Source organism: Myxocyprinus asiaticus, chromosome 43, assembly GCF_019703515.2.
Source record: "Myxocyprinus asiaticus isolate MX2 ecotype Aquarium Trade chromosome 43, UBuf_Myxa_2, whole genome shotgun sequence".
Taxonomy (NCBI): domain Eukaryota; kingdom Metazoa; phylum Chordata; class Actinopteri; order Cypriniformes; family Catostomidae; genus Myxocyprinus; species Myxocyprinus asiaticus.
The window spans coordinates 10,641,078-10,667,587 of NC_059386.1; the positions used below are offsets into that span (position 1 = coordinate 10,641,078).

At 36.8% G+C, this 26,510-nt stretch overlaps 1 protein-coding gene across 3 annotated transcripts in view; it reads right to left on the reverse strand.

Annotated features, from left to right (window-relative positions):
* Positions 1–26,510, reverse strand: part of LOC127433458 (rab GTPase-activating protein 1-like) — a 146,739-nt gene that overhangs the window by 116,466 nt on the left and 3,763 nt on the right. Inside the window, exons 1-4 of one of the 3 annotated variants that reach the window (XM_051685391.1) lie at positions 7,462–7,561; positions 5,310–5,339; positions 2,697–2,814; positions 69–297 (exon numbers count right to left, since the gene is read on the reverse strand). In XM_051685391.1, coding sequence (XP_051541351.1) covers positions 69–243 — 175 coding nt within the window. In that variant the 5' untranslated portion in view covers positions 244–297; positions 2,697–2,814; positions 5,310–5,339; positions 7,462–7,561. Of the gene's footprint in view, positions 1–68; positions 298–2,696; positions 2,815–5,309; positions 5,340–7,461; positions 7,668–26,510 lie in introns of those variants that run through there. The other 2 variants (XM_051685389.1, XM_051685390.1) reach the window with 2 other exon arrangements.

The following is a 26,510-nucleotide window of genomic DNA, read 5'->3' on the forward strand; positions in this document are numbered from 1 at the left end:
GAAAACACTTTGTAGATGCCTCTGTTCACAGCACTTTGGTAGGGTGGAGTAACTTTTTTATTTTTTACCCCTGTAAGATCTCTCATTGAGTTCGCTCTCCTGAGGCCCCTGAACAGGCAGCATCATCTTGAGTTTAGGGGGTGTTGTGCAGGACAGTGGCGTGGCAACAATGGTAGGGTAGCCATGATCTCCCTCTCCCGATTGGTCCAAGTTGCCCGTCAGCTCAGTCATAGAAGGGTCCATCAGCACATCTTCCAGCTCCTGCTGTAACTGCTGCTCACTGCCGTTCCCCACAATCTGAACACACACCCATGCGTATGGTCATTCTACAATGCATTTGAGTCATGTACTTTTAGAGCCTCAAAAACAAACAAAATAGACGATGCATCAATACCATACAAATTTAAAGAAAGTTCTTGGTTCAATAAAGGTTAAGCTTAGTGGATAGTATCTCTGCATGCTGTTGATTACTGCAGAAAATAATTACAGTAGAATACACACAGTGGCGAGAAAAAGTATGTGAACCCTTTGGAATTATGGAATTGCATTTATTTATAAATTTGTCTTAAAACCTGGTTTGATCTTATTCCAAGTTACAATAATGAACAAACTCAATCTGTTTGAACTACTAACACACAAATTATTGCATTGTTCTTAGACATATTGAATATATCATTTAAACATTCACAGTGTAGGTTGGAAAAGTATTTGAACCCCTAGGCTGATGATGTCATGAAAAGCTAATTATAGTCAGGAGTTGGCAAACCTGGCAACCAATTAATGAAATGAGATTGGAGGTGTGGGTTAGAGCTACTTTGACTTATAAAAAACACTCAAGCATTTTGAGTTTGCTATTCACAAGAAGCATCTGCTGATGTGGACCATGCCTCGCAAAAAAATAGATTTCAGAAGACCTACGATCAAGAATTATTGCTTTGCATAAAGCTGTAAAGGGTTACAAAGTTAACTCGAAGAGCTTAGATATCCATCTGTTCACAGTTAGACAAAATGTCTATAAATAGAGACAATTTAGTACTGTGTCTACTCTCCCTAGAAGTGGCCGTCCAGCCAAGATGACTCAAAGGGCACATCACAGAATGTTCAATCAGATAAAAAAAAAAACCCTAGAGTGACAGCGAAAGACTTGAAGGAATCATTGGAACTGGTTAACATCTCTGTTCATGAGACTACTATATGGAAAACATTAAACAAGCATGGTGTCCATGGCAGGACACCACGAAGGAAGCTGCTGCTTTCCAACAAAAACATTGCTGTGTGCCTGATGTTTACCAAAGACCACCTTGACACTCCACAATGCTACTGAGAAAATGTTTTGTGGACTGGTGAAACTAAGGTTGAACTGTTTGGGAAGAACAAGCAGCACTACGTATGGCATAAAAAGGGCACCGTATACAAACATGAAAAAATCATCCCAACTTTGAAGTACCGTGTAGGGAGCATCATTATTTGGGGCTACTTTGGAACCTGGACCGCTTGCCATCATCGAGGGAAAAATGTATTCCCAAGTTTATCAAGATATCCTACAGGATAATGTCAGGGTGGCTGTGCACCAGCTGAAGCTCAGCAGAAGTTGGGTGATGCAGCAGGACAATGACACTAAACATCGAAGTAAATCCACTACAAAATTGCTTAAAAAAAAGAAAATCCAACTTTTAGAGTGGCACAGTCAGAACCCAGATCTTAACCCAATAGAGATGCTGTGGAATGACCTCAAGAGAGCTGTTTGCACCAGACATCCTCAGAATATGGCTGAGCTGAAGTAGTTCAGTAAGGAAGAATGGTCCAAAATTCCTTCTGAACATTTTTCGGGTCTAATCCGCAGCTACCGGAAATGCTTGGTTGAGGTAATTGCTGCCAAAGGAGGACCGACCAGTTATTAAATCCAAGGGTTCACTTACTTTTTCCAAAGCACTGTGAATGCTTAATGGGATGTATTCAATAAAGACATAGAAGATTATAATTGTTTTTGTGTTGCTAGCTTAAGCACTTTGTGTTTCTCTGTACTTTAGAAAACCAGCTAATTCCAAAGGGTTCACATACTTTTTCTTGCCACTGTGTGTGTGTGTGTATACATATATATATAGCCATAAACGCCATATTTTTAGGACTCTGTGTCTAGTTACATATTTTGTGAAACTTTGAATAATGCTTCTCGAGACCCGCATTTGGAGTTGTGCTCCATCCAGCAGTCTTTGAACAGCTGTCGGTTTTTTGCCTGTACAGCTGGAGCTGTGCTGACTTCCCCGTGCTGACTTTCTCAAAAACATGAAGGTTGTACTTCAAGCTTTAATTGTCCTGTTGGTAGCAAAATTCCTCTGCAAATAATTTCCATACTGTCAGGGGACATGATTAATTGAGGGATTTTTTTTAAATATGATTATCCACATTGAATTAACATGTTAAATAGACAGCCTTCCCACTACTAAAAGGATGACAAGACTTAGACAATTAATCTTAGACAATTAAATTTAACTTCACAGCTCAGATAAAACACAGTTTTGTATTGTTGTAATTCCGAAGAATTATGCTGTCGACAGAGCTTAATTTGTATTGAACCTGGAACATTCCTTTAATTCACAACACAAATGAGTAATGTTTTCATTTCAAACTGGATTTGAAATCAATATAATTAGTGTGAAATTTCTTTGGTTTCAATTCGGTTCTTCCAATTTTACTTCAGCAGATGCTCCTGAAGTTTTGGACTTAAACTTCAGATTCCTGTTATTCTGGTTATTGAAGAGGAGAAGAGGAAGAGGGTGTGATTTGTGTTCAGTCCAATCAAGATGTTCGAGACTGAAAAGAAAAGATCTCTTAAGAATTGCACAGGCCAAAGGCAGGAGGTTTAGCAAGAGCAGAGGATTTAGCAGACAACTAGCCTAATTCAAAACAATGGCTTTGACTTCCAGGTAAGGAAGGACTTTTTTTTTCTTTCTTTTTTTTTTTGGTCAAATGCATTCATTTCTTAAGCTTATAAAAGTGAGCAAAAAACCTTTATCATAAAGGCAAGAGGTATCTAGCATGGACTGTACATTGTGGGGACTTTAGAGACACTGGACTAAAATTCAACTAAGGCCCTATCCCAAATGGCACCCTCAGCCCTAGCAGTCCAAGTCAAATCCAAGTCAACACCTTACTGCACGGACAGTTGGGTAAGAGTCTGCGGTAGGAATGTAAAAAGTACGGGTGCTTCGGTACCAAGTAGTTACTTAAATAAAAATAAAAAACACATATTTGAGTGCATACTCTGAGAAAAGAGGTAAAGCCTAAAGTATACTAAGGTTTTCCGCATGCCGCTACGTCTTGCGCACAGTGCACATGATGTCAAATTTGTCAACAACACAGTCTGCGGTCCATATTTTTTGTGTCCGCCTCTGAGCGTGCGTCTGGCATTGACTGTACTACAGAGTATCACAAAGCAGTCATAGTGCAAGTAGTCAAGAGTGTATAGTTTGAAAAGCCAGAGCGTTGAAAAACAAAGTATGCCCAAGCTTTAAATGTGAAGCAGATGCACGCATAAACAGTCAAATGCACGTCATGGTCCTGCAAGATATTAATGTAAACAAGGATTTGAAACCGAGAACCACATCCATTTTTAAAACAACCAGAGCAGTCAAAATAATCGTGATTTGCGATTACGACTGCTGTAGCGAAGTTGATAGCCACAGTCTGCCAGCTGATTAATATTGTGGAGGATAAGAGTTTAAGAGACTTGATGCCCATAGCAATAAATATGCAACCTATGTAGGGACTAGTCCATTTAATTAGTCATCCTCCCACTTTGTTTGGGAAACAGTTAATGTTACTTGAATTTGTGCTATTTTAGTGCATTTCTATCTTTATACTGTGGAAGGCTTTGTTTGGAAAATGTTAATAAAACATTGTATTGTTACATTTTGTTTTGTTTTCTTTCCTAAAATGCAAATAAATGCATTTTGACAGGAAAAATATAGTCAAATTTCACTACTTTCAAAATCTGTGATTAATCGTGATTAACGGTGAAAAATGATGCAATTAATCGTGATTCAAAATTTTAATCGACTGACAGAACTAAAAACAACACAAGATCAGAATGTTTTTTATGACTTTTGTTTCAGTAGCGCAAAACATACAGAGCCAATTCATGAACGAATGACTCTTATGAGTCGGTTCTTTTGAATCAACGCAAAAATATACAACGCTACCTCCTAAAATAATTACTCTTATCAGGCGGTTTTTAGTGAATCAAAAACTTACTGACCCTCAAGTAATTTATTTCGTCATGTCCAACTCTTAAATGACCACACATTTTTATTGTGTTATATAGTGCAGTACTTAAGTACTTATGTACTTAAGGCTTGTGAGACTTAAATCAGAGTAATTAAAGATACAGATTATACGTTTTGTTGTAATTAGTGGTATTTTACTTAAAACAAATTACGAATTTATAAAATAGGCCTATTCTTATTACAAGGTCTATGTAAACACACCTTTTGCAAGAATCTGTTTAAATATGAAATCATCTAATCATTTGGTAACAGGCTGATCAGGGCAGTATATCCAAAAAGAATGGTTTTTCTAAGAATTCTTAAGGAACTGGAATTGTTAAGAGGAATTGAACTTGGAACTGGAATCTTTAAGGCAAAGTTACATGTCCCATTGTACGGCAAATTTTGCATGAAGTACAAGTTTTGTGAACTTTGACAGGCAAAATCGCTGCTTCGACCAATACGAAGTTTCTTTGTTTGGCAGTGAGCTCTGTGTAGGCAGGGCTTTGTACACAGCTTCACTGAATATTCACATTGGACAAGGATATCATATTAGCAGCGAGTTTAAAAAAAAATTATTACAATTATTAGATTTGAGAAACTGAGAAACACTTGAAGGCAATATGGCATTGTTTTATTTAAATTATTTACTGTGGTATAGAAGTTGGTATCACAAATATTTAAAATTCATTGGTAGTGGTACCGACTGCTGAAATAGTTATCGTGACAAATCTAGTCTGCGATGGAGTCCAGGTCGACATCAAGTGCACCATTTGGGACAGGGCCTAAGACTAAACTAGGCCTGCAATAACAGAATAGTAAAAGTATCACGCACAAAACAGCAGCCAACACATATTCTAAGGGCACTGCATAAACAACCACATTGCCTTAGTCCCACCTATGCCCCACATTCAGCCACTGCACAAGTCAGAGGAGCTGCCAATCAAACCGATCAGCCAATCAGACACAGAGCACAGAGACACAGTACCACCACAGGAGGAAGAGCGAGAGGAAAAAGAGAAGAAAAGATAAAGAAAGACTGACCTTAAAGCTGACCCCTTCCTCAGAAATCACCTGTGTAACAAACAGAGTGTTTAAGAGATGCCCTTAAAAGTCAGAGGATGGAGAGGAATGGGTTAACTCAGAGAGAATGTTCCAGATGTCACGACTGTATAGTCATGTGGTTTCACTGATGAAAGTAGGAACTGTGCAACAAACAATGTACTGTTGCCTTTTAAGGCCAAATATCTTATCCGTGCAAAAGCAAGTGTTTTGCCTAACTAGTGCAGTTATCTTGATCTTGGTTTGAGTAATTAAAGGGATAGTTAAGCCAAAATAAAAAAATTCTGACATAATTTACTCACCATGATGTTGTTTCAAACCAGTATAAATTGTTTTCTTCCATGGAACACAAATGAAGATGTTTAGTAAAATGTCCTGAGTGCTCTTTTCCATACAATGAAAGTGAATAGGGACTGTGAGCTCCTAAACTGTAAACAAAAAAGCATTATAAAAGTAATACATACATCTTCTGCGCTATATTTCAAGTCTTTTAAAGCCATATGATAGCTTCATGTGAGGAAAAGACCTAAATTTATAGTGGAGGAGAAACATTTTAGAGAATAATGACTTAAATCTGGTCTGTTTCTTACACAAAGCTTTCGTATGGCTTCTGAAGACTTGGAATATTTTGTCATTTTATGGTGTTTATTGTCAAATTTGGAGCTCAACAGCCCCAGTCCATATTCACTTCCATCATATGGAAAGAATTCTTGGAAGGCAAAGTCATATGGGTTTGGTATGATATGAGGGCAAGCAAATAACGACAGAATTTTCATTTTTGGGTGAACTATTACATTAATACCTTTCACAGAGTGCAACCAATCAAGACGAGAATTATGAGAAAAAGAGAGTAACACAGAATTTGAAAAAGACGTCCGTTCCTTGGCCATGATTGAAAGCAAAGATGACGATAACTCCATAAACCAACAGACCACAGTCAAGCAGAAAGCAAACGAGTGATGGTGAAATGAACATTCAAGCACGGTGACCGAAAGGACCTAAAAAGAGGAAGGACTGGAGTGACGTAGTCGAAATCCCGAGGAATTCTGTGTGAGTGTCATCATACTATGGAAGAAAAGTGCATTTCTACGCATATCTGAAAGTGCAGGTGTGTGTAGTGGCACGTGGATAAAAAAATGTATTTGTGTTGATACCGTTAAATTGGTTCGATTTATAAAAGTGATAGACAACGGACAAACATCCTGAAAGAATTCGAATGGTGTGGAATTGTGCGGGAATGGACAAGTCATGACACGGGCTGAGCAGAAAACAAAAAGTGAAATGAGGTTGACCAGACAGCAAAGTTAATTTTTAGTTCGTTTTTTCACACTAACAAATTTGAACAAACTGACTAGGTGGAGCAAACAATTCTTGCTAAATAATTACTAATTAATCAAAGGAATACAGTACATTGCCCAGAATTGAAAAGTCTGTCATCATTTACTCACCCTCATGTTGTACCAAACCCATATGACTTTACGTCTTGGAAAAATTCACTAAAGGAGAATCTTTTAAGAATATCCTTGCCGCTCTTTTCTATATAATGAAAGTGAATGGGAACTGAGACTGTCAAGAACCAAAATGACAAAAAATAGTCTACAGAACTTGTATACTTTATTCCAAGTCTACAAACAATATATACAATAGATCGCAATTTAAGTCGTTATTCACTAATAATCTTCCCCTCCACCAAAGCTGTAAAATAAACTACAAAAATGGCCAGTTGACGTGACTAATGCCACTGGTTCTCACATGTCTCATGACCAAACGTCATAGATGTAACATGTCTAAAGGCACCCTATTTAATTTTAAGAGCTCCTGCAGAAGGAAAGATTTTCAGCGAATAACAGCTTATATTTTGGTCTGTAGTCAACTAGGAATATGGCGCACAAGATATATGTACAATATTTATTATACTTTTATAGTGTTTTTGTCATTTTGGTGCTTGACAGCCACAATCCCCATTCAATTTCATTATATGGATACGAGCCACAATATTCTTCAGAATTGTTTATGTCACAGAAGAAAAAAGTTATACAGGTTTGTAAGCAAATGAAATTGAGTAAATGATGACAGAAGTTTCATTTTTGGGTGAACATTTAGACGATCACCCTGTCTGTCTGTCTACTCTTACCTTTAGTCCTGTCTTTTCATCATCGCTACCATTATTAGTGGAGTGGGTCTCATCCCCCAGACAGGAAACCAGGACAAAGTCCTCACTGTTGAGGGTGGACACTGAATCAGAAGACACGCTAATCTTTCCCACCGAGGCCTTGTCATCCATGACTGCTAAACCAAGCCAGACGCGCTCATGAATGGCAGTTTAATGAGCAAAATTACCTGAAAAAGAAAAGATAAAAAACAAAGATGATGAAAAAACAATGAAATGGAAAAACAAAAAAACAACAACAAAAAAAAAAAACATGAGAGGAACTTGTACGCCAAAGAGACCTTGGTCAAAAGCAAATATGGTTTTTGGTTCTTTACCCTGTGCAAGTTTCTAGCATCTCTTTAGTACAAATGGCCACATTTACAAGCAACACTATTTACACTGTATATATAGGTTTCTACAGAGCAAAAAAAGAAACTATATATGTATGTATATAAAAGTTCAGATTTAGATAATATATAATGGCTAAAAAGAAAGATGTGCGCAAGGAGAATATTGCAAAATGAATAGGAGAAGAAATGGCAGATAAAGTTACTAAAATAGAAATGCTGATCTTGTAGGCTTAGTAATATAGATTGTAAAAACAGTTGAAAATCTAAAAATAGTCAATCTCACGAGAATATGTCTGGGTCACAATTCACCCCAGAACCAAATGTAAAAAATTGCATTAAAAAAAATATAACTATTTTAGTACCTTTAACACTGTAATTTACACTGTTTTAACCATGTAATATTACTGTAACACAATTATTTTCTTTTTTAAATTGGCACAAATTTATGGCAGTACAACAAATTCTATAAAGATGTAAAAAAAAACAAAAAAAACACCACGCATTAAACAATATATAATTTTTTTCACATTACAGTTATGAGAATTATATTTTATCACATTTCAGAAACGAAAACTGTGCATTGTCACAAAATACACTGAAAACATTTGTAACTTTAATGGAGAAACATCTTGTGAAAATGTGGGTTTAACTGTGGTTACCTACCTACACTGCCGGCCAAAAGTTTGGAATAATGTACAGATTTTGCTGTTTCAGAAGGAAACTGGTACTTTAATTCACCAAAGTGGCATTCAACTGATCACAAAGTATAGTCAGGACATTACTGATGTAAAAAACAGCACCATCACTATTTGAAAAAAGTCATTTTTGATCAAATCTAGACAGGCCCCATTTCCAGCAGCCATCACTCCAACACCTTAGCTCCAACACCTTAGCCGAAAGCTATTTGGTTCATTAAATTAAGCTTAACATTGTCTTTGTGTTTGTTTTAGAGTTACCACAGTATGCAATAGACTGGCATGTCTTAAGGTCAATATTAGGTCAAAAATGGCAAAAAGAAACAGCTTTCTCTAGAAACTCTTAAGTCAATCATTGTTTTGAGGAATGAAGACTATACAATGCTTGAAATTGTCAAAAAAAATTAAGATTTCATACAAAGGTGTACACTAAAGTCTTCAAAGACAAAGGACAACTGGCTCTAACAAGGACAGAAAGAGATGTGGAAGGCCAGATGTGCAACTAAACAAGATGATAAGTACATCAGAGTCTCTAGTTTGAGAAATAGACGCCTCACATGTCCTCAGCTGACAGCTTCATTGAATTCTACCCGCTCAACACCAGTTTCATGTACAACAGTAAAGAGAAGACTCAGGGGTGCAGGCCTTATGGGAAGAATTGCAAAGAAAAAGCCACTTTTGAAACAGAAAAACAAAAAGAAAAGGTTAGAGAGGGCAAAGAAACACAGACATTGGACAACAGATAATTGGAAAAGAGTGTTATGGATCTTAACCCCATTGAGCTTTTGTGGGATCAGCTAGACTGTAAGGTGCTTGAGAAGTGCCCGACAAAACCTATGGCAAGTGCTACAGGAAGTGTGGGGTGAAATGTCACCTGAGTAACTGGACAAACTGACAGCTAGAATGCCAAGGATCTGCAAAGCTGTCATTACTGCACATGGAGGATTTTTTGATGAGAACACTTTGAAGTAGTTTAAGAATTAAAAAATTCAAATTGTAATAGTAATTTTTCATGTTATTAATGTCCTATACATGTATTGAATAGTTGTAGTTGAATGCCACTTTGGTGAATAAAAGTACCAATTTCTTTCCATAAGAGCAAAATGCATACATTATTCCAAACTTTTGGCCACCAGTGTACATACGGTGAAAAATTATATATTATACTTAACATAATTTATATTTAAGTCCCTGCATGACCCATCACATTTTATTACATTTTATTGAAATATTTATTTTTCTTCTTATTTCTAATATCAGCTGCATACATTAAAGTGTTTTATATATAATTTTTTTATGTTATAACATTTTACAATAGGTTTTATTCATTAACATTAGTACATTTATTAGGTATCATGAACTAACAGTAAACAGTATTGTTTTACAGCATTTATAACTATTATTGTTAATTTATAAAAAATGCAATTGTTCATTGTTAGTTCATAATGCATTAACTAATGTTACCATATACAATTTTTCATTTTAAAAATGTATTAGTATGTTGATATTTACATTACTATGATTAATAAATACTGCAAAAAAATTGTCCAATGGTAGTTCATATTAATTAGGTTTCGTGAGATTCACACAGGTGTGCTAATATATAAAAGCCTGGGGCTTATTTCTAGTATTTATGCTCCTAATGTATTCATGCAAAGATAATCTAAGAAGGAAATGGCCGTTGCTTTATTCTGGAACAGCCAATTGTACATGAAATGTAAAAAGTCATGATATCTCCATGGCAACATTCAAATGACAAACAAAATAATTGGTGGTGTGGATTGTAAACTGTGCTGCCCGCACCATGCGAAGTGCTGTGTTTACATTACACTGCACATGACTGAGTATAGTAAACAAATGCAATATCATCAAGCTAACTAAACTACTATTTTGATTTTAAAATAATAATAATAATAATAATAATTTACGTTATTTAATAGGGATGGGTATTGACACAGATTTCCAGATTCGATTTGATTCCAATTCACAAGCTCTTGATTCGATTAGACTCTGATTTCGACGTAATTTTATTCAATATCGATTTATATGGCTATATTTTAGTTATAATGTCCATTTTGCTTACATATGAAAGAAATTCTCTCCCAGCTAATGCTATTAATTATAAGGGACTTTCTAACAAGGTACATTACGAAAATGTTATTATATACATTTGTTTTTCATCATTTTGATCACATTTAAGCTTTTTTTTTTATATTTACAAATCCATGTATTCCACCAATAAATACTATATTGCATAAATTCTATTTTGTTACATGTTAATTGTTAAATGCATAATTTATACAATTTACAAGTATTTACAATAATTTGTAGAACACATGCTACATATCTGTACTGTCTCTTTAAGAAAACTGGCAGTTCTATAAAGAGATAAAGTGTCAGTAAATGAGCAAATTTTAACGAGAGTGGACTCCAGTGATTTACTAGTATTGTAGAGTGTTGCGCATAGAGTAAAAGATTAATCGTGGGATTTAAGAATCGATATCGAGATCATTTAAATTAAGACTGCGATGCATTGGAACATTTATATTTTTACCCAGTCCTATTATTTAATTTCACAAATGACTTTTGTTCGAAAGAAAGAAAGAAAGAAAGAAAGAAAGAAAGAAAGAAAGAAAGAGGGAAAGAAAAGAAAGAGTAGTTGTTTATATTAGAAACCGGTGTGTGTATATGACGAAGAGCTGAGAGGTTTTGGAAGAGGGTCAATAGTGAACTATATTTAGTAATCAGAGACAAATAATGGGAACATACAGGTCCAGACATGGACACACTAACAAAAGGAGCCGCGCCATTTCACTACACAGCCTCTAGGAAGTATCAAAAGAATGCCCTGAATACTTTAAACAAACAGCCTGTGCGTGATTTACTGAGGTGAACATACAACGTGCTCCAATGCGATAACATCCCAAAAGTCCTGCACTTGATCCAATGAATTCAAGACACAAAAGTGGGTTAAAGACAAATGTTTTATGGTCTCCATATAACATTCATTCTCAATGGATAATGGAGCTGTTTCAAAGAGTTTACTTCAATTCAGGACAAACTTTGTATCCACCGCTCTGTTTATTTCTGTTTAATGGAAAGTATAAGCACTACTTAATAAATAAAAGACAGATTTGTGTTAAAAAGAACAAGACATATCTTTTCACATTTTCTGTCTTGAGATATGTTGTAAATTAAAGCCAATTGGTACATGGTACCTGCCGATATTACTATAGTACTATTAATTATGTACTCGGTATTAGATGTGGGAAAATGGTAATGGCGTGATATACTTTAAGAGTCAGAAAACATCCAAAAGTATACCAGGTTTTTAGCATCAGTATTGGCAAGCAAATATTGACATTTTCTAATTCTCTGAATAAGCTAAACAAACTGAAACGACGCGTGTGCTCAACTCTGACTCTCTAATTTGCTCATATCTTGAGGTCAAAGAGAGATTGCAAAAAGCAGTTTAACAGCTACCAGTGCCTTAATATGAATTTGCGTGTTCAGGGTCCGAAATGTACTTTTTAGCCCACTAGCCTAGGTGGCTGGTAGATGAAAAAAATTACCAGCCAGTCAGATTTCTTACCGGCCAATTGTTTTCATTATTTTTTAAATTGCATTTTACAAGTGGATTTTACAGACATGAGGGACAAATAAACAACACTGTAAGCATGTTTAAAATCAAACCGTTTTTTAAAAGAATTTTATTTTTGAAATATTTAATTGCCAGATAGTCCATATAGAATAATTTTCAGATTATTTCCTTATTACAAAAAAACTACATTTGTATTTTAAACTACATGTTGTCATATGAACAACCAGTAAGCAACTCTTATGAGTCTCCTGAGACTTAAGTACACATAACACAGTAACAGTTCTTGGTTTATTTGGAGTGAGTTAATTCAGTCAGCTCCAACCAATTCTTTGATTCACTAAAAAGAGCCAGCTCATAGAGTCGGTCATTTGTGAATTGAGCAACACCGGTAACGATGTAGTTGTTGATTCACTAAAAAGAACCGGCACAACAGAATACTTTCTTTGGGAATCAGACTACACTGTCACATATGTCAGGTCTTGCACTGTAGATTCAAAAGAACCGGCTCAAAAGACTAATTTGGTTGGGAATCGGTCTACTCTGGTAGAGTAAATATGTCTCGCGCTGAAGATACACAGACACGGCGAGGGTTGCTGTGGCGCTTAATGATAGTACAGAAAACAATGCGAGTATTTTATTATGGGTTTCTGTCCGCATCGGCGGAAGAATGCACGTTCAAGAACCGCTAACGAATCAGAACGTCATGAAAATCATTTGTTTCCTGTATTACAATGCAATCATTACCAGAGAATTTGTACGTGCTGTGTTGGGTTATTAAAACTTGCTCGAACATCCACTGGAAATCTGAAAATGGTCTTCCCTTCACCCCCGTCGCATAAACACTCCTAGACATTGCCATTATCTTGCTTCTAGATTTACAGCTCACTGAGGCTATCGATGAGCAGCACTACTAGCTAATGAGTGCCGTTCTACACTGTAAAAAAAAGAATATAATTTGGGGGCCTGGGTAACTCAGTAGAGCTGCAACTAACAATTATTTTGATAATTGATTAATCTTATGATTATTAGAACTATTATTCGACCATTCGGCGATTACTGCAACAATTAATCATTAGCTCTTAACTGATTATTCAGCTTGTGCCCCAACTTAAAATGTTGTATTAAATATGCTTACTAACAAAAAAAGAGGACAAAATCATCAAAAAGGTCTATTCTCGAGAAGCAAGTCTAAATATCATATATGATGCTTCTCAGGTGAATGTATCTTTTTTTTTTTTAAGGCTTTTTAGATATTTTAAAATATTTGTATTTTTAATATTATATTCAACATTCTCAGATAACAATTTTTTCTTCTCCAGTATAGCTGCTAAAGAAAATGTACACTATTTTAAAGGAGTTTTAGATATTTATATTGGGAAAAAAATACAAAACAAACCAAAAACGTATTTTGTTGCAGTGTATAATGGGGCGAAGACTACCCTCTCTCACCTTTCTGTTCACTTCAATCCATCTTTAACTCTCAAAAAAACAAACTCTCTCTTATTTTTTTATTTTTTTGGGGGATTTTTCCCCATTTTCTCCCAATTTGGAATGCCCAATTCCCAATGCGCTCCAAGTCCTCGTGGTCGCATAGTGATTCGCCTCAGTCCGGGTGGCGGAGGACGAATCCCAGTTGCCTCCGCGTCTGAGACAGTCAACCTGCGCATCTTATCACGTGGCTTGTTGAGCGCGTTGCCATGGAGACATAGCGCGTGTGGAGGATTCACGCCATCCACCGCGGCAACCACGCTCAATTCACCACGCGCCCCACCGAGAACAAACCACATTATAGCGACCAAGAGGAGGTTACCCCATGTGACTCTACCCTCCCTAGCAACCGGGCCAATTTGGTTGCTTACGAGACCTGGCTGGAGTCACTCAGCACACCCTGGGATAGCAAACTAGCGAACTCCAGGGGTGGTAGCCAGTGTATTTTACCACTGAGCTACCCAGGCTCAACTCTCTCTTATTAAAAAAGCTATGTATTGCCAATTTTCTTCACGATAAGAAATGCACAGTGATACAGAAATTATGATTCAATAAGTCACGAGTCATCACGTTATAATCTAGCTGCAGCAAGTGTGCGCTCGAGGGATGAGCGTCCCCACGACAGAGTATGCCTCTGCCGGGTACAGTTTCAATCTCTCCCCCTTAAATCGGGACATTCGTGCAACTCATAGAAGAGCCGCTGACCACACAGAGAAATGCCAGTTTCAGAGTTTTTAGTTATTTACATGATCTGCTTCCGTATTATTTGAACTTTAATATCAAGAAGAAAAATATTAAGCAGTTTTGTAAAGATGACTAAATAATAAATTGACTAAACTGTTTAGTTTTAGTAATCTGGGTTTAACAGGTTTTGCTCAAATAACTTTAATTTTGTGACACACAAGGTTAACCAGGATGCATTGCAATGTTCAAGTTCTGATTACAGACCTTTATGAACACAGCAAAGGCTGGACATCCAATAGTTTGAACGGGAGGCATAGAGTTTTCAATACAAAGCTCAGCAATGGTGACACTCAACAAACACCATTAAATAATTATCTTTCAAACAAGCCCACACACAAGGTAATCGGATTCATAGATCGTCAGATTTTCCAAACAAAGCACAATGTTGCATATGGCCACCAGGAGATGGCGCCAAGTACATGACACAGACTCAATGGACCCTTTTCACGCTTCCGCGTTCATGAAGCAGAAGTCGTCATAGTTGGGTAAATGCAACTATGGCCACTGCCGAGGTGTGTGTTTTCAAAGTCCTTAAAAGTTTTGCCGGCATTTATGTTTGAGACACTGACCGCTTTGTCTGAATGAATTCATCAAGGGTTAAATCAAAACTTTTTGAGGGTTATCTGCACAAATACAAAGGTAAGTTAATAATATGAATAACTGTTGAGAGGTTGTGTATTAAATCAGTAGGCACATCATTTTTTATTAAAGGAACGATCTACAAATATGTCGCCATAAATTGCAAAAAAAGAGGGTACAGTTAACAAATCTGAGAGTAGTACTTGGTAAAACTAATACTTGATGGGGGGAGACCCATGTCCTGCTCCAACCCTGTCAAACACACAATCTCGTGCCGGATGTGATGTGTAATCATTCCACTGAAACCATGACAGTACAGCTCAGATTTCTAAAGCATTTCACAATTCGACATGTGAGCGACTGCTGTAAGTCCTCATATTGAAAATCCTGTCCACAGTCTAAAGTGCTTCCTCGTTTAATAACAAAGTCCAAATCTCCTTTGCATTTAATTGCCTGAACCCACCAAGCTTGTTAAATGTACTGAAATTCATGGAAAGACACATCCAGACATTTTTTTTTTTAGAATTTGTGCAAACAGAAATACACTGTAGTCGCACTGGTTATTATTGTTATTCCCGATCTCCGCCATAGTTTACCCAACTATGACAAATTCCGCTTCGCGAAAGTGTGAAAAGGGTCCATGATGCTGACTAACTGAGTCAAAAAGGCACTCATTCTGTGAAATCTAATTTCTAAAATCATGTCTGCATGCTATGCAAACCTTTAGTCATTGTTGCATGTGTAATTAGTTCTTATGTACAATTATTATGTTTTATTTGTTTCGAGACATTATTGGACACTATGATAAATTATATTTGTAATGCTATAACTTTTGATTACTTTGTCGTATCAACAAAAAAAAAAATTCTCAGAAACAGTTGACGTGATTGGGGAAAAAACAGTTTTTCGGAGCCACCATATTTATACACAGATGTATAATGTCAATTCAGAGTTTGTTTTTTGTAAGTTAAAGATGGATCGAAGTGAACATAAAAGTGAGAGAAAGTAGTCTATACACTGGAACAAAATACGTTTTTTTAAGAGTCTTTTTTGGCTTGTTTTCTAAAATAATATCTAAAACTCCTTTAAAACAACGTACATTTACTTTAGGAGCTATACTGCAGAAGAAAAAACTGTTATCGGAGAATGTTGATTCTTGGTGAGGTATTCATGTAAACACAGAGAGTGATGTCTAAAGTGAACGTTACCAGCGGAGAAAAAAGTGGATTTGTATTAAAATGCTGGACTTGTAAGTATAAATGTAAGATAATAGGCCTGCTGCCGTCTAGTGTGTCATTATAATAATCAAACAACCACAAGAAAACGAGAAAACACTCTTAACTGCTCTTGAATGGGTAATTTTAGTAGCTTTGAAAAGTATTGATGTATTATCATCATACAGTGAAGACCAGTAGTAGTTTTATGTTGCATTTCATTCTGAATGTTTACTTGAATACTTGATAGACTGCTGCTGTTAAAAACATTAAAAGCTGTTAAAAAAAATCACTGAACTTTCTTAATTTGTATTTATTGTTTATTATTTTTAATCTATTTCTATTCATTGCTGTTATTTTATTACTGAATTTTTACTAGTCTTGAATAATTACTTAAGAAGCTGAAACCATTCTTCCATAATTAACATATTACTTAGTGTTATTATTTGTTGTGGTTTTGAAGCTGGTATTGAGAATTGTCAAATTTCACTACAGACTACTGACATTTTGGTATTGTGATAATGTATAGCCTTTATTGTACATGGTAGATCTTGCTGCAATAACATGATGAAAAAGTAAATCAAATTCCATAGAACTATGAGCACTCCTGCAGTAAATGATGGCGATGGAGGCTTTCCTATATTTGACTACCATAAGTAACATAAAATAATTATCATATGACAATAGCCTCCTCCCCTCCCCAGTGCAGTTTACATTTCAAGTTCAAGGAAATCCACTGTTAAAAAGAATTTTTTTATTTTAATAAATGCATGATGTTTCCAAAGTCAATGAGCAATCGTGTTAAATAATCGTGATCTCAATATTGACCAAAATAATCGTGATTATGATTTTTGCCATAATCGAGCAGCTTTACCATCTGTCTAATAGTGGTGGTCAATATTAGTTCATTTCATTGTATTTATACAGTATATATAATTTTCCATTTTAATTTCCAGTATAACTGTAATTTATGTATATATAAATCACGTCCCGTTCACTGCCGATTGGGAGGAGCCTTTATATACTTACGAGAACTTTTTACTCTCCCGTTCTTCCTTTTATTTGCATAAAAGCAAAAAAGTGACAGTTAACAACAAAACAATAATTTGACATAGTGAATAATGATTAAATTGTTATTGCATCATTTCTGCTGTTTAATTATGAATATTGTGGTGTGATGTTATAGTTTATATGAATACAAACACTTTAATCAATCCTCAACTGTTTATTTTTCTTCAGAAGAATCATGTGTAAACTCATGCTTTAACTACAGGGAAATTATAATAATTTACCCCCCAAAAAAAAAAATCCGTAGCCTATTGTTTGAGCTTTGTAGTGTTCTCAGTGATGTTTCATTGTCCTGCGGATGTAAGTCAAAGTAAAGTTTATTTAAAAAGCACTTTAAAAACTTCAGTGTAGACCAAAACGCTGTACATTAAGTGTACATCAAAAACAATAAAAAAAAAAATATTTAAACATTTCCAAACATAAATCCAAATGTAATATCAATGAAACACTTTGCACACAGAAGCCTTACACAACAGGACAGCAGTGCTTGGCTGTTCTGAAAGCTTAATATGTATTAAAACTTATTGGAACTCATTACTGAGATCATTTGTATACTTTTAGTAAATAATATCATATTTGTCGTGATGGTACGTGGGGGCGGGGGTCCGTGAAGAATTCTGGGTTATGAAAGGTGTCCTTGGTTCAAAAACGTTTGATAAACCCTGATCTACAATATGTTTTTTATCATTTTAGCAATGGTGCTTTAATTAGCATGCTGAGAGCATGCTGTGCTTTAGCTGTTAGATGGTTGGCATGATAAAACTCTCTCGGAAAAGTTGCCTATAAATTCATTTCAATCACTGCCACTATATCAATAAGCATTAATTTTGTTGTGCTTCCGTAACATATTATGCAAATGTTTCCTGTGAAACATGTCCAGGCAGGGTCAGTTTAACCCAAAACCAGCCAAATTATACAGGGGTTGCTTTAAGGCTTTGTAAAATTCCGATGTTGACTAACTGACCTGGATTCAGAAAGCCACATTCATTCAGCCCTACACAACGGGTAGAGTGCTGGAACTGTCCCTGGAGCAGTTTATCTTTCTTTTCTCCTTCAACACAAACAGTAGCAGGTTGTGTGTTAAATGGCAGGTCAGAGAGTTCAGTCTGCAGGGATACTGTAGAGAGGAAGTTGAATGGCAGGTTGTTCCTTTGTGAATGAGCTTTGGTTTTTCCTGACTGGTCATATTGTGTTCTGTCCTAATAGAGAACAGGCTCAGTGGTACACTCCCTGTTTTTAACCGGCTCATGAGATGCTGGCTTTAATATACTGCTTTAAATGGAGTTTTTAAGTTTATGGAGTTTTTGCCAGTTCACAGCTGATGGAGTTACCCGCGCGATGCCGAAAATAAAAAACAAGCAATCAACTGAATGTACCGTTGCTCGTCACACCTGATTACAATAAAAACTCTGATGAACATAGGAAAGATACCTTTTATCACATGTCGTTTTCCATCAGGTTATGACACTGTGTGACAATGGCTGCCTGTAGCCTCCTCTGTGATTCTGTTTGATTTCCAAGTACTCCATTCAAAAAAATAAGGCTGGGCATAGAAATGCATCAATTCTTCAACTACAAACTATTCAGACATCTTTAGTAAGTTCTGTTCTCTGTTTCGTGTGCAGCTGTGTTGTGTTCTTTTGTCACTTTCGCTGTGGCAGACCTGTTTTTAGATAAACAAAATGAGTTTTCGCTTTTGAATGGCCCAATGTCGCAAGGGAGCAGCGTGACTTGCTCTCGTGCCCTATCATGAACGTGCACAGGAGATCAACATTCAGTGAACATTTTCTCAAAATAATACATGAAATTTCTGTTTGTCTCTCACCAAACCTTATCATATGCTTTCATAACAATCATGAGTCTCATGGAACAATTTATTAGACTTCTGAATTATATTTTTGCATTCTTTTGAAGCTTGAAGAGGTGGTCACCATAAACTGCCACTGTATGACCTCACTGAGAACAAAACATTTTCACAATTTCTCCCTTTGTGTTAAGAAAAAGAAATAAAGTCATACAGGGTTATAACAACACAGGGGTGAGTAAATTTTCATTTTTGGGTGAACTAATCCTTTAAGCCGCTTCAGTGCAAATACATAAATATTGAGATATCTGTACATACAGTTGATGTCAGAAGTTTACATACACCTTATCCAAATACATTTAAACTCAGTTTTTCACAATTCCTGACATTTAATTGTAGAAAACATTTCCTGTCTTAGGTCAGTTAGGACCACTACTTTATTTTAAGAATGTGAAATGTCAGAATAATAGTAGAGAGAATGATTTATTTCAGCTTTAATTACTTTCATCACATTCTCAGTGGGTCAGAAGTTTACATACACTTTGTTAATATTTCGGACAATAGGATTGACGTCAGGGCTTTGTGAAGGCCACTCCAATACCTTGACTTTGTTGTCCTTAAGCCACTTTGCTACAGCTTTGGAGGTATGCTTGGGGTCATTGTCCATTTGGAAGACCCATTTGCGACCGAGCTTTAACTTCCTGTCTAATGTCTTGAGATGTTGCTTCAATATATCCACATAATTTTCCTTCCTCATGATGCCATCTATTTTGTGAAGTGCACCAGTCCCTCCTGCAGCAAAGCACACCCACAACATGATGCTGCCACCCCCATACTTCACAGTTGGGATGGTGTTCTTCGACTAGCAAGCCTCACCCTTTTTCCTCCAAACAAAACAATGGTAATTATGGTCAAACAGTTACATTTTTGTTTCATTAGACCAGAGGACATTTCTCCAAAAAGTAAGATCTTTGTCCCCATGTGCACTTGCAAACTGTAGTCTGGCTTTTTTTATGGCAGTTTTGGAGCAGTAGCTTCTTCCTTGCTGAGCAGCCTTTCAAGTTATGTCGATATAGGACTAGTTTTACTGTGGATATAGATACTTGTCTACCTGTTTCCTCCAGCATCTTCACAAGGTCCTTTGCTGTTATTCTGGGATTGATTTGCACTTTTCACACCAAACCATGTTCATCTCTAGGAGACACAATGCGTCTCTTTCCTGAGCGGTATGATGGCTGCATGGTCCCATGGTGTTTATACTTGCGTACTTGTTTGTACAGATGAACATGGTACCTTCAGGCATTTGAAAATTGCTCCCAAGGATGAACCAGACTGACTCTGAGGTCTTGGCTGATTTTATTTTTTATTTTTCCATGATGTCAAGCGGCATTGAGTTTGAAGGTAGGCCTTAAAATACATCTCCAGGTATACCTCCTAACAGAATTGGCTAATTGTCTAAAGGCTTGACATCATTTTCTGGAATTTTCCAAGCTGCCTAAAGGCACAGTTAACTTAATGTATGTAAACTTCTGACCCACTGGAATTGTGATATAGTCAATTAAAAGTGAAACAATCTCTCTGTAAACAATTGTTGGAAAAATTACTAGTGTCATGCACAAAACAGATGTCGTAAACGACTTGCCAAAACTATAGTTTGCTAATATTAAATCTATGGAGTGGTTAAATAAATGATTTTTAATGACTTCAACCTAAGTGTATATAAACTTATAACTTCAACTGTAGAACACGATTAAAAGGCTGAAAAATATCGAGATCAACCAACTCCTTTCCCCAATCCTTCCACAGGCTAATAGTCAGACAACAGACTTCATAGCCTTGTTCTCTGATATCCGAAAGGATTCATGTGGAATAGACACACAGGATGCACTCATACACAGATGCTCTGTTCTCTTGCTGTTATAATGGCTGCCTTGTTGGCTTTTCCTCCCTCACTCTCTCTTTGCCTCAGGACACTACAGCCAAATGGGGAGTGAAACACAAGATGATGTTTCAGACTCTCTTGGGGAAAAGCGAAGAGGAAAAGGATGATAGGAAGAGAGAAAGAGAGAGGCGCTGCACAATTCATCTCACTCATGGAAGTGTTCACCTGGGTTTCACCATAGCAACTGCACATCTACCTGTTCAAAAGAGCCTGACAGTTTGATTGTAGCCCGACAACTTGTACTGCTGAATTACCAAGCAAATGGGACAAATGGGACCAATCCAGAGTGACCAATCGGGAGAAAGTCGTGTAAACAAATCCCTAAAGCATTTACAGACATAAAAATGATTTTCAAGTTGTAGCCATGGCCTAGCAGTGCTCCAACACATTGAATTTTGGAACTCAAGTGGGCACTGAGAGTTCGTTTCCAGCTCCCAACATTTCCCAATCTCATTCCCCAAACTTCTCCTCACCATTTCCTATCCTCACTTTCGACTGTGCATTTAATAAAGTCTCAACCATGTTAGCAATGTCCACAATACATTACACTTGTTGTAAGCGAGTCAGTCATGAGCACTGTGTTTATGCATACACTATTTAATACAAATCCACTTCCTTTATGAAGCAGGAAAAGACAAGAGAGATGAGTAGACAGCAAGAATAGCACAGGATAAATGAGTTGGGTGAGAAAGACGGAGAGGAACAATCCAGATATTTGCTAAGTCTGTGCTATTCAGGTATGGTTGAACGCTTTAACAATATCGTAATCCTTTACAGTCACGCCAATAAAACTTTGTTGACACTGACTCTGGAAGTGAAAGAGGTAGAGGCAGAGAGAGAGAGGGAGGGTAATAACAAAATGAAATAGAACATTTACTGATCCATATTTAGTGAGTGTCTCTTTCAAGTTGAATGCTCTGCATTACTTTGCGCACCAATAACCATCACAGCCGCACCTGATGCTAAATGACCACTAATTTGAGGAAATTTGCTTACATAACATTGTATTAAACACACAGTCACAGGAATAAAGTGTCAATGGTGCTTGAGATGCACCAATGTATCTGCCAAACATCGATATCTGCCAAAAAAAAGCAATATTTGAACTATCAGACAACGGTAGATTAACAGAAAATGTCTCTTGGGTGGAATTACTTTGAATTGGGTGACAATGACAGCAGAGTTGCAATTTGCAAGCTTTTCACTTCCAGAATTTCACAAGGTGGAACTACCGCTAATACTTTTAAAGGGGTCATGAAATGCTCTTTTTTATAGTTTCATTATCCTCCCTGAGGTCCAATGATAATGTTAGTAAAGTTTATTTGCATTCAAACAGTCATAATTTTGTAATATATGATCATTTTCCACCCTGTCTCTGGCCCTCTTAAATGCTTGGTTTTGGCTTAAGCACCTCCTTAAAACGTAAACGTAAATGCCCACTGTTATGATTGGCTAACATCGTGCAGCCCCTTGAATAGAGCCATTTTTGAAACTCAATCAGAAGAGAATGAACCAGCTCAACAACATTATAAAATTAAATGTCAGGGTTTACACATAACGCACATCCAACATATTGCATCTGAACATATTAAACTGTTCATCTTAAGCACAACTGTTCACACTGTCTACACCGGACGTGAGAGTTGCGTCAAAAACAATAGAACCCATTATAATCAATAATGCTGTCTACCATGGGAGTGTCGGTTGCGGCATGTTGCATTGCGCTGACAGTAAACAGATGTTCTGTTCCATTTTGCATGCACGCGGTGGCGCTACTATTGCCAACAATACAAATAAACGGTTTAGAAAGTTTGTGTCGACGCGCATGGTGTAGACAGCCTCAAGCAATTGCATCGCGATGCGTCAACGGACACGCCTGGTGTAAACAGGATGTCAGCACCATAAACTATCACACAGTCATGACATATGAAATATTCATGAATTAAACGGTTTATTCGCATTTGTTTTATCGTGTCCAACATTTTTTTTAACTGCCCCATCCTTCAATAGCAGTTCCTTTGCAAAGCTTGAACCATATTATGACTGGTATGATATGAGCTGAACATACAATCCACTCTAAAATACACTGAAGACACATCCACATCCAGTTTCCAGTATCATTCCATCATGTTTTCATACACCAACAACTAAAAATAGTGCAGATGGGCGAAAGGACACGAGGCAGCAGCTGAATGACAGATCGCTTCTCTTCTTCAGAGTTGTTACTTGACACCACGTCTTTTAAAAGCGGCACGAGATATGTATCAAGCGGTCAAAGACGTCTGTCTGTGCATGCTTTTGTAGAAAAACATTTAAATCCATACTGGCACATGAAGATGTCCTCTTTGAAGTCCACTTTGGATGAATCTCCCATGACAGGCCACATCTCTCTGCTCTTCACCTGTGTGACCTACTGAGCACCAGTGGGTGGGGCCAAGGGTGCAATGATGCAAAAATATGCAGATGCGTTGCATATGCAGATGTATTTGGTCCTTGTGATGTCACAAGCTTCACGATTTCCAAACGAGCCATTTTTGCAGCTTTGTTTAAATAAATGCTCTTTTTCTATTAAGGAGGAAGTTGTCAGTTCTGAAACTTACAGTATGTTTGTACAGTATAATGACTTCTTATATGTCAAAAATCAAGGAAAATTTGATTCCTCATGTCATGGCCCCTTTAACAACTCATTATAGCTGGTTAAAAATATACATTTTCTGATCGAGTTTCGCCTCTTTAGCATGTTAGCGCATTAGCGTCATGAATTCAGAATGTATACAAGACAAACTGCGCATTTATATTACTTTAAATCATCATCGAGTGGTTAAAACTGCTTCTTTTACCGATCTAGTGTGAATTCTACTCAAAGAGTGAGGCATTACATCATTGATAACACATTTTAATGTCACATTAGTTAAAGTTTTATTGAGCATCCTCATATTTAAATGCTCTTCTAAATGCCTCCTACAGCGGTGTGGCAGATGTTTGAATGTTCGCAAACAGTATAGCGTCAAAGAGTCCACCCCTAAGTCTCTATGATATTTTGATCCCTAGATAAGGCTTGGATACCTCTTTAGATGCAAGTCTATGGTAAGAGTGCTCATTACGTCGATCACAAGACAAGCACGGGTCGATCTCGTTAACAAGTCAAAATGAAAAGGGATATAAACTACACAAATAACAATAATCTTAAAGATCATGTTTTATTTCCTTATTTCGTCTCCCCTGTGCACAGATTTCCAAAACGCAATATGACAAGGAAAGACTCACTGATATTCATGAGGAAAACGATACCTGATTGTATGGTGTTAGGTTTATGGGTAGGGTTAGGTTATATTTTCTTTGACCAGCAAGGTATAGCTTTCCACATGAATATAAAGGACCCATCCACTGCCATCATACTTTTCAGAAATTCACCCCCGTGCAAAGTAAACATACAAGCATGATAGACCTATTAATATTAGACTTTAATTTTAAACAAACAACAACAAGAAATCGAGACTATTTATTGCTCTTGGCCTGATTAATTACTTCAGAACTTCAGTTAAATGGCAAAAATAATAAGTCTGATTGCTTAGATAAGTAACTGCACACCTCTCCTCAAGAAGCCAAAAACAGTGCAGGAAGACCCACTGTATTTTTGTACTTCCTGTTAAGCGTTTGTTCAATTCCCTAACTGTATGAGCATTAGCAAGCACCACTAACAAAACAATATGGTTTGGAATGGGAAGGTCAAATGTCCAGAGAAAAGCATGTGGACTCTGGCGAGCTCTCTGCTGCTGATATACCATCAGGGTGTGGTTGCACATGGGCCAGCTGTCTTGCATACCCAGGAGATGAGAAGCATCTGTCATTGTGCCGTTAGACACATGGTTGCCACTGGGCTTCTTTTTCTTCTTCAAGGACAGACCTATGCACATTAGCACTCACGCTATCTTGTTATTGGAATACAGATCCTCTTCTGTATCTTTCAATCTAGCTGTTGTCTAATATGTGCTAATGGTTCATAGAGATGTTATTTTTCTCAGATGAAGACATCCAGTACACCACTGAACAACTCTGCACGTCTGCCTTGGCAACATAAAAACCACCGAGGGGCAAGTTTATTATTGTGGAACACAAGCGCAAAGGGAATTTTAACATTCACCTGTAATGCTGACTGTCTATATTTCGATCAATGAAAGGACTTTATATGGTTGTCCATTAGTAATATTCATAAAACAAAAGTGAGGAATAATCTAGTTTTGACTAGTGGAAGGCGACACTGATATAAATAACTAGAAGTCAGGGTGGACAATGGTCAATATTAAGCCAGCTGTGAGACATTGCCTAATACAAATTTTACTTAACCAATTGAGATACTTCAATTCAAAACTGACAACACGGTTGGTAGATTAAAGGGACAGTTCACCCAAAAATGAAAATTCTCTCATCATTTACTCACCCTCATGCCATCCCAGATGTGTATGACTTTTTGTTCTTCTGCGGAACACAAATTAAGATTTTTAGAAGAATATCACAGCTGTGTAAGTCCATACAATGTAAGTGTAAGTGAAAGGACACTCCAAAAAGCACATAAAGGCAGCATAAAAGTAATCCATATGACTACAGTTGTAAAAATCTACATCTTCAGAAGTGATATGATAGGTGTGGGTGAGAAACAGATCAACATTTAAGTCAAAAAAAAATTCTAGAAATTCTTCTCCCTGCCCAGTAGAGGGTGATATGCATGAAGAATGTGAATCACCAAAAACACAAGAAGAATGAGAAAGTGAAAGTTAAAGTGGAGACTGACTGGGTAGGGACGAGAATTTATAGGAAAAATTGACTTAAATATTGTTCTGTTTCTCACCCACACCTATCAAATCGCTTCTGAAGACATTGATTTAACCACTGGAGTCTTATGGATTACTTTTATGCTGACCTATGCGATTTTGGAGCTTCAAAATGTTGGCACCCATTCAATTGCATTGTATGGACCTACAGAGCTGAGATATTCTTCTAAAAATCTTCGTTTGTGTTCTGCTGAAGAAAGAAAGTCATATACATCCGGGATGGCATAAGGGTGACTAAATAATGAGAGAATTTTCATTTTTGGGTGGACTATTCCTTTAAGGGATCAGATATCGTTACAGATATCGATAACGATAATCTCAAAATGCCCACATTTTTGCAGAATCAGCTATACAATCACTAGAATTGACCCTTACAAATATTTATTATGGTCCAACGAGACCTATCCAAATCCAATACTGGGTGCTAGTCATAGGGTGCATCTCAACCAGCTCCCTAGTTCAGTCAGTAGTCAGGGCACCGATCAGGGAGTTGGCCATTTCTAGGGGTGTCCCAATAGCAAAATCGTTCTAGTGCACTGAAATGTTCACTCCTTTAAAATTCCCAGAATGCACCTTAAAAACCAGGAAGCATCGTTGCTCACTATGTCCCCCTATTGGAAATGTCGTCATGTCTTCTGAAGTCTCTCAAGTCATTAGAAGATGAGCTAAAGTGTACATTTATGATGTAAAGCACAGAAATATATTATTTTATAT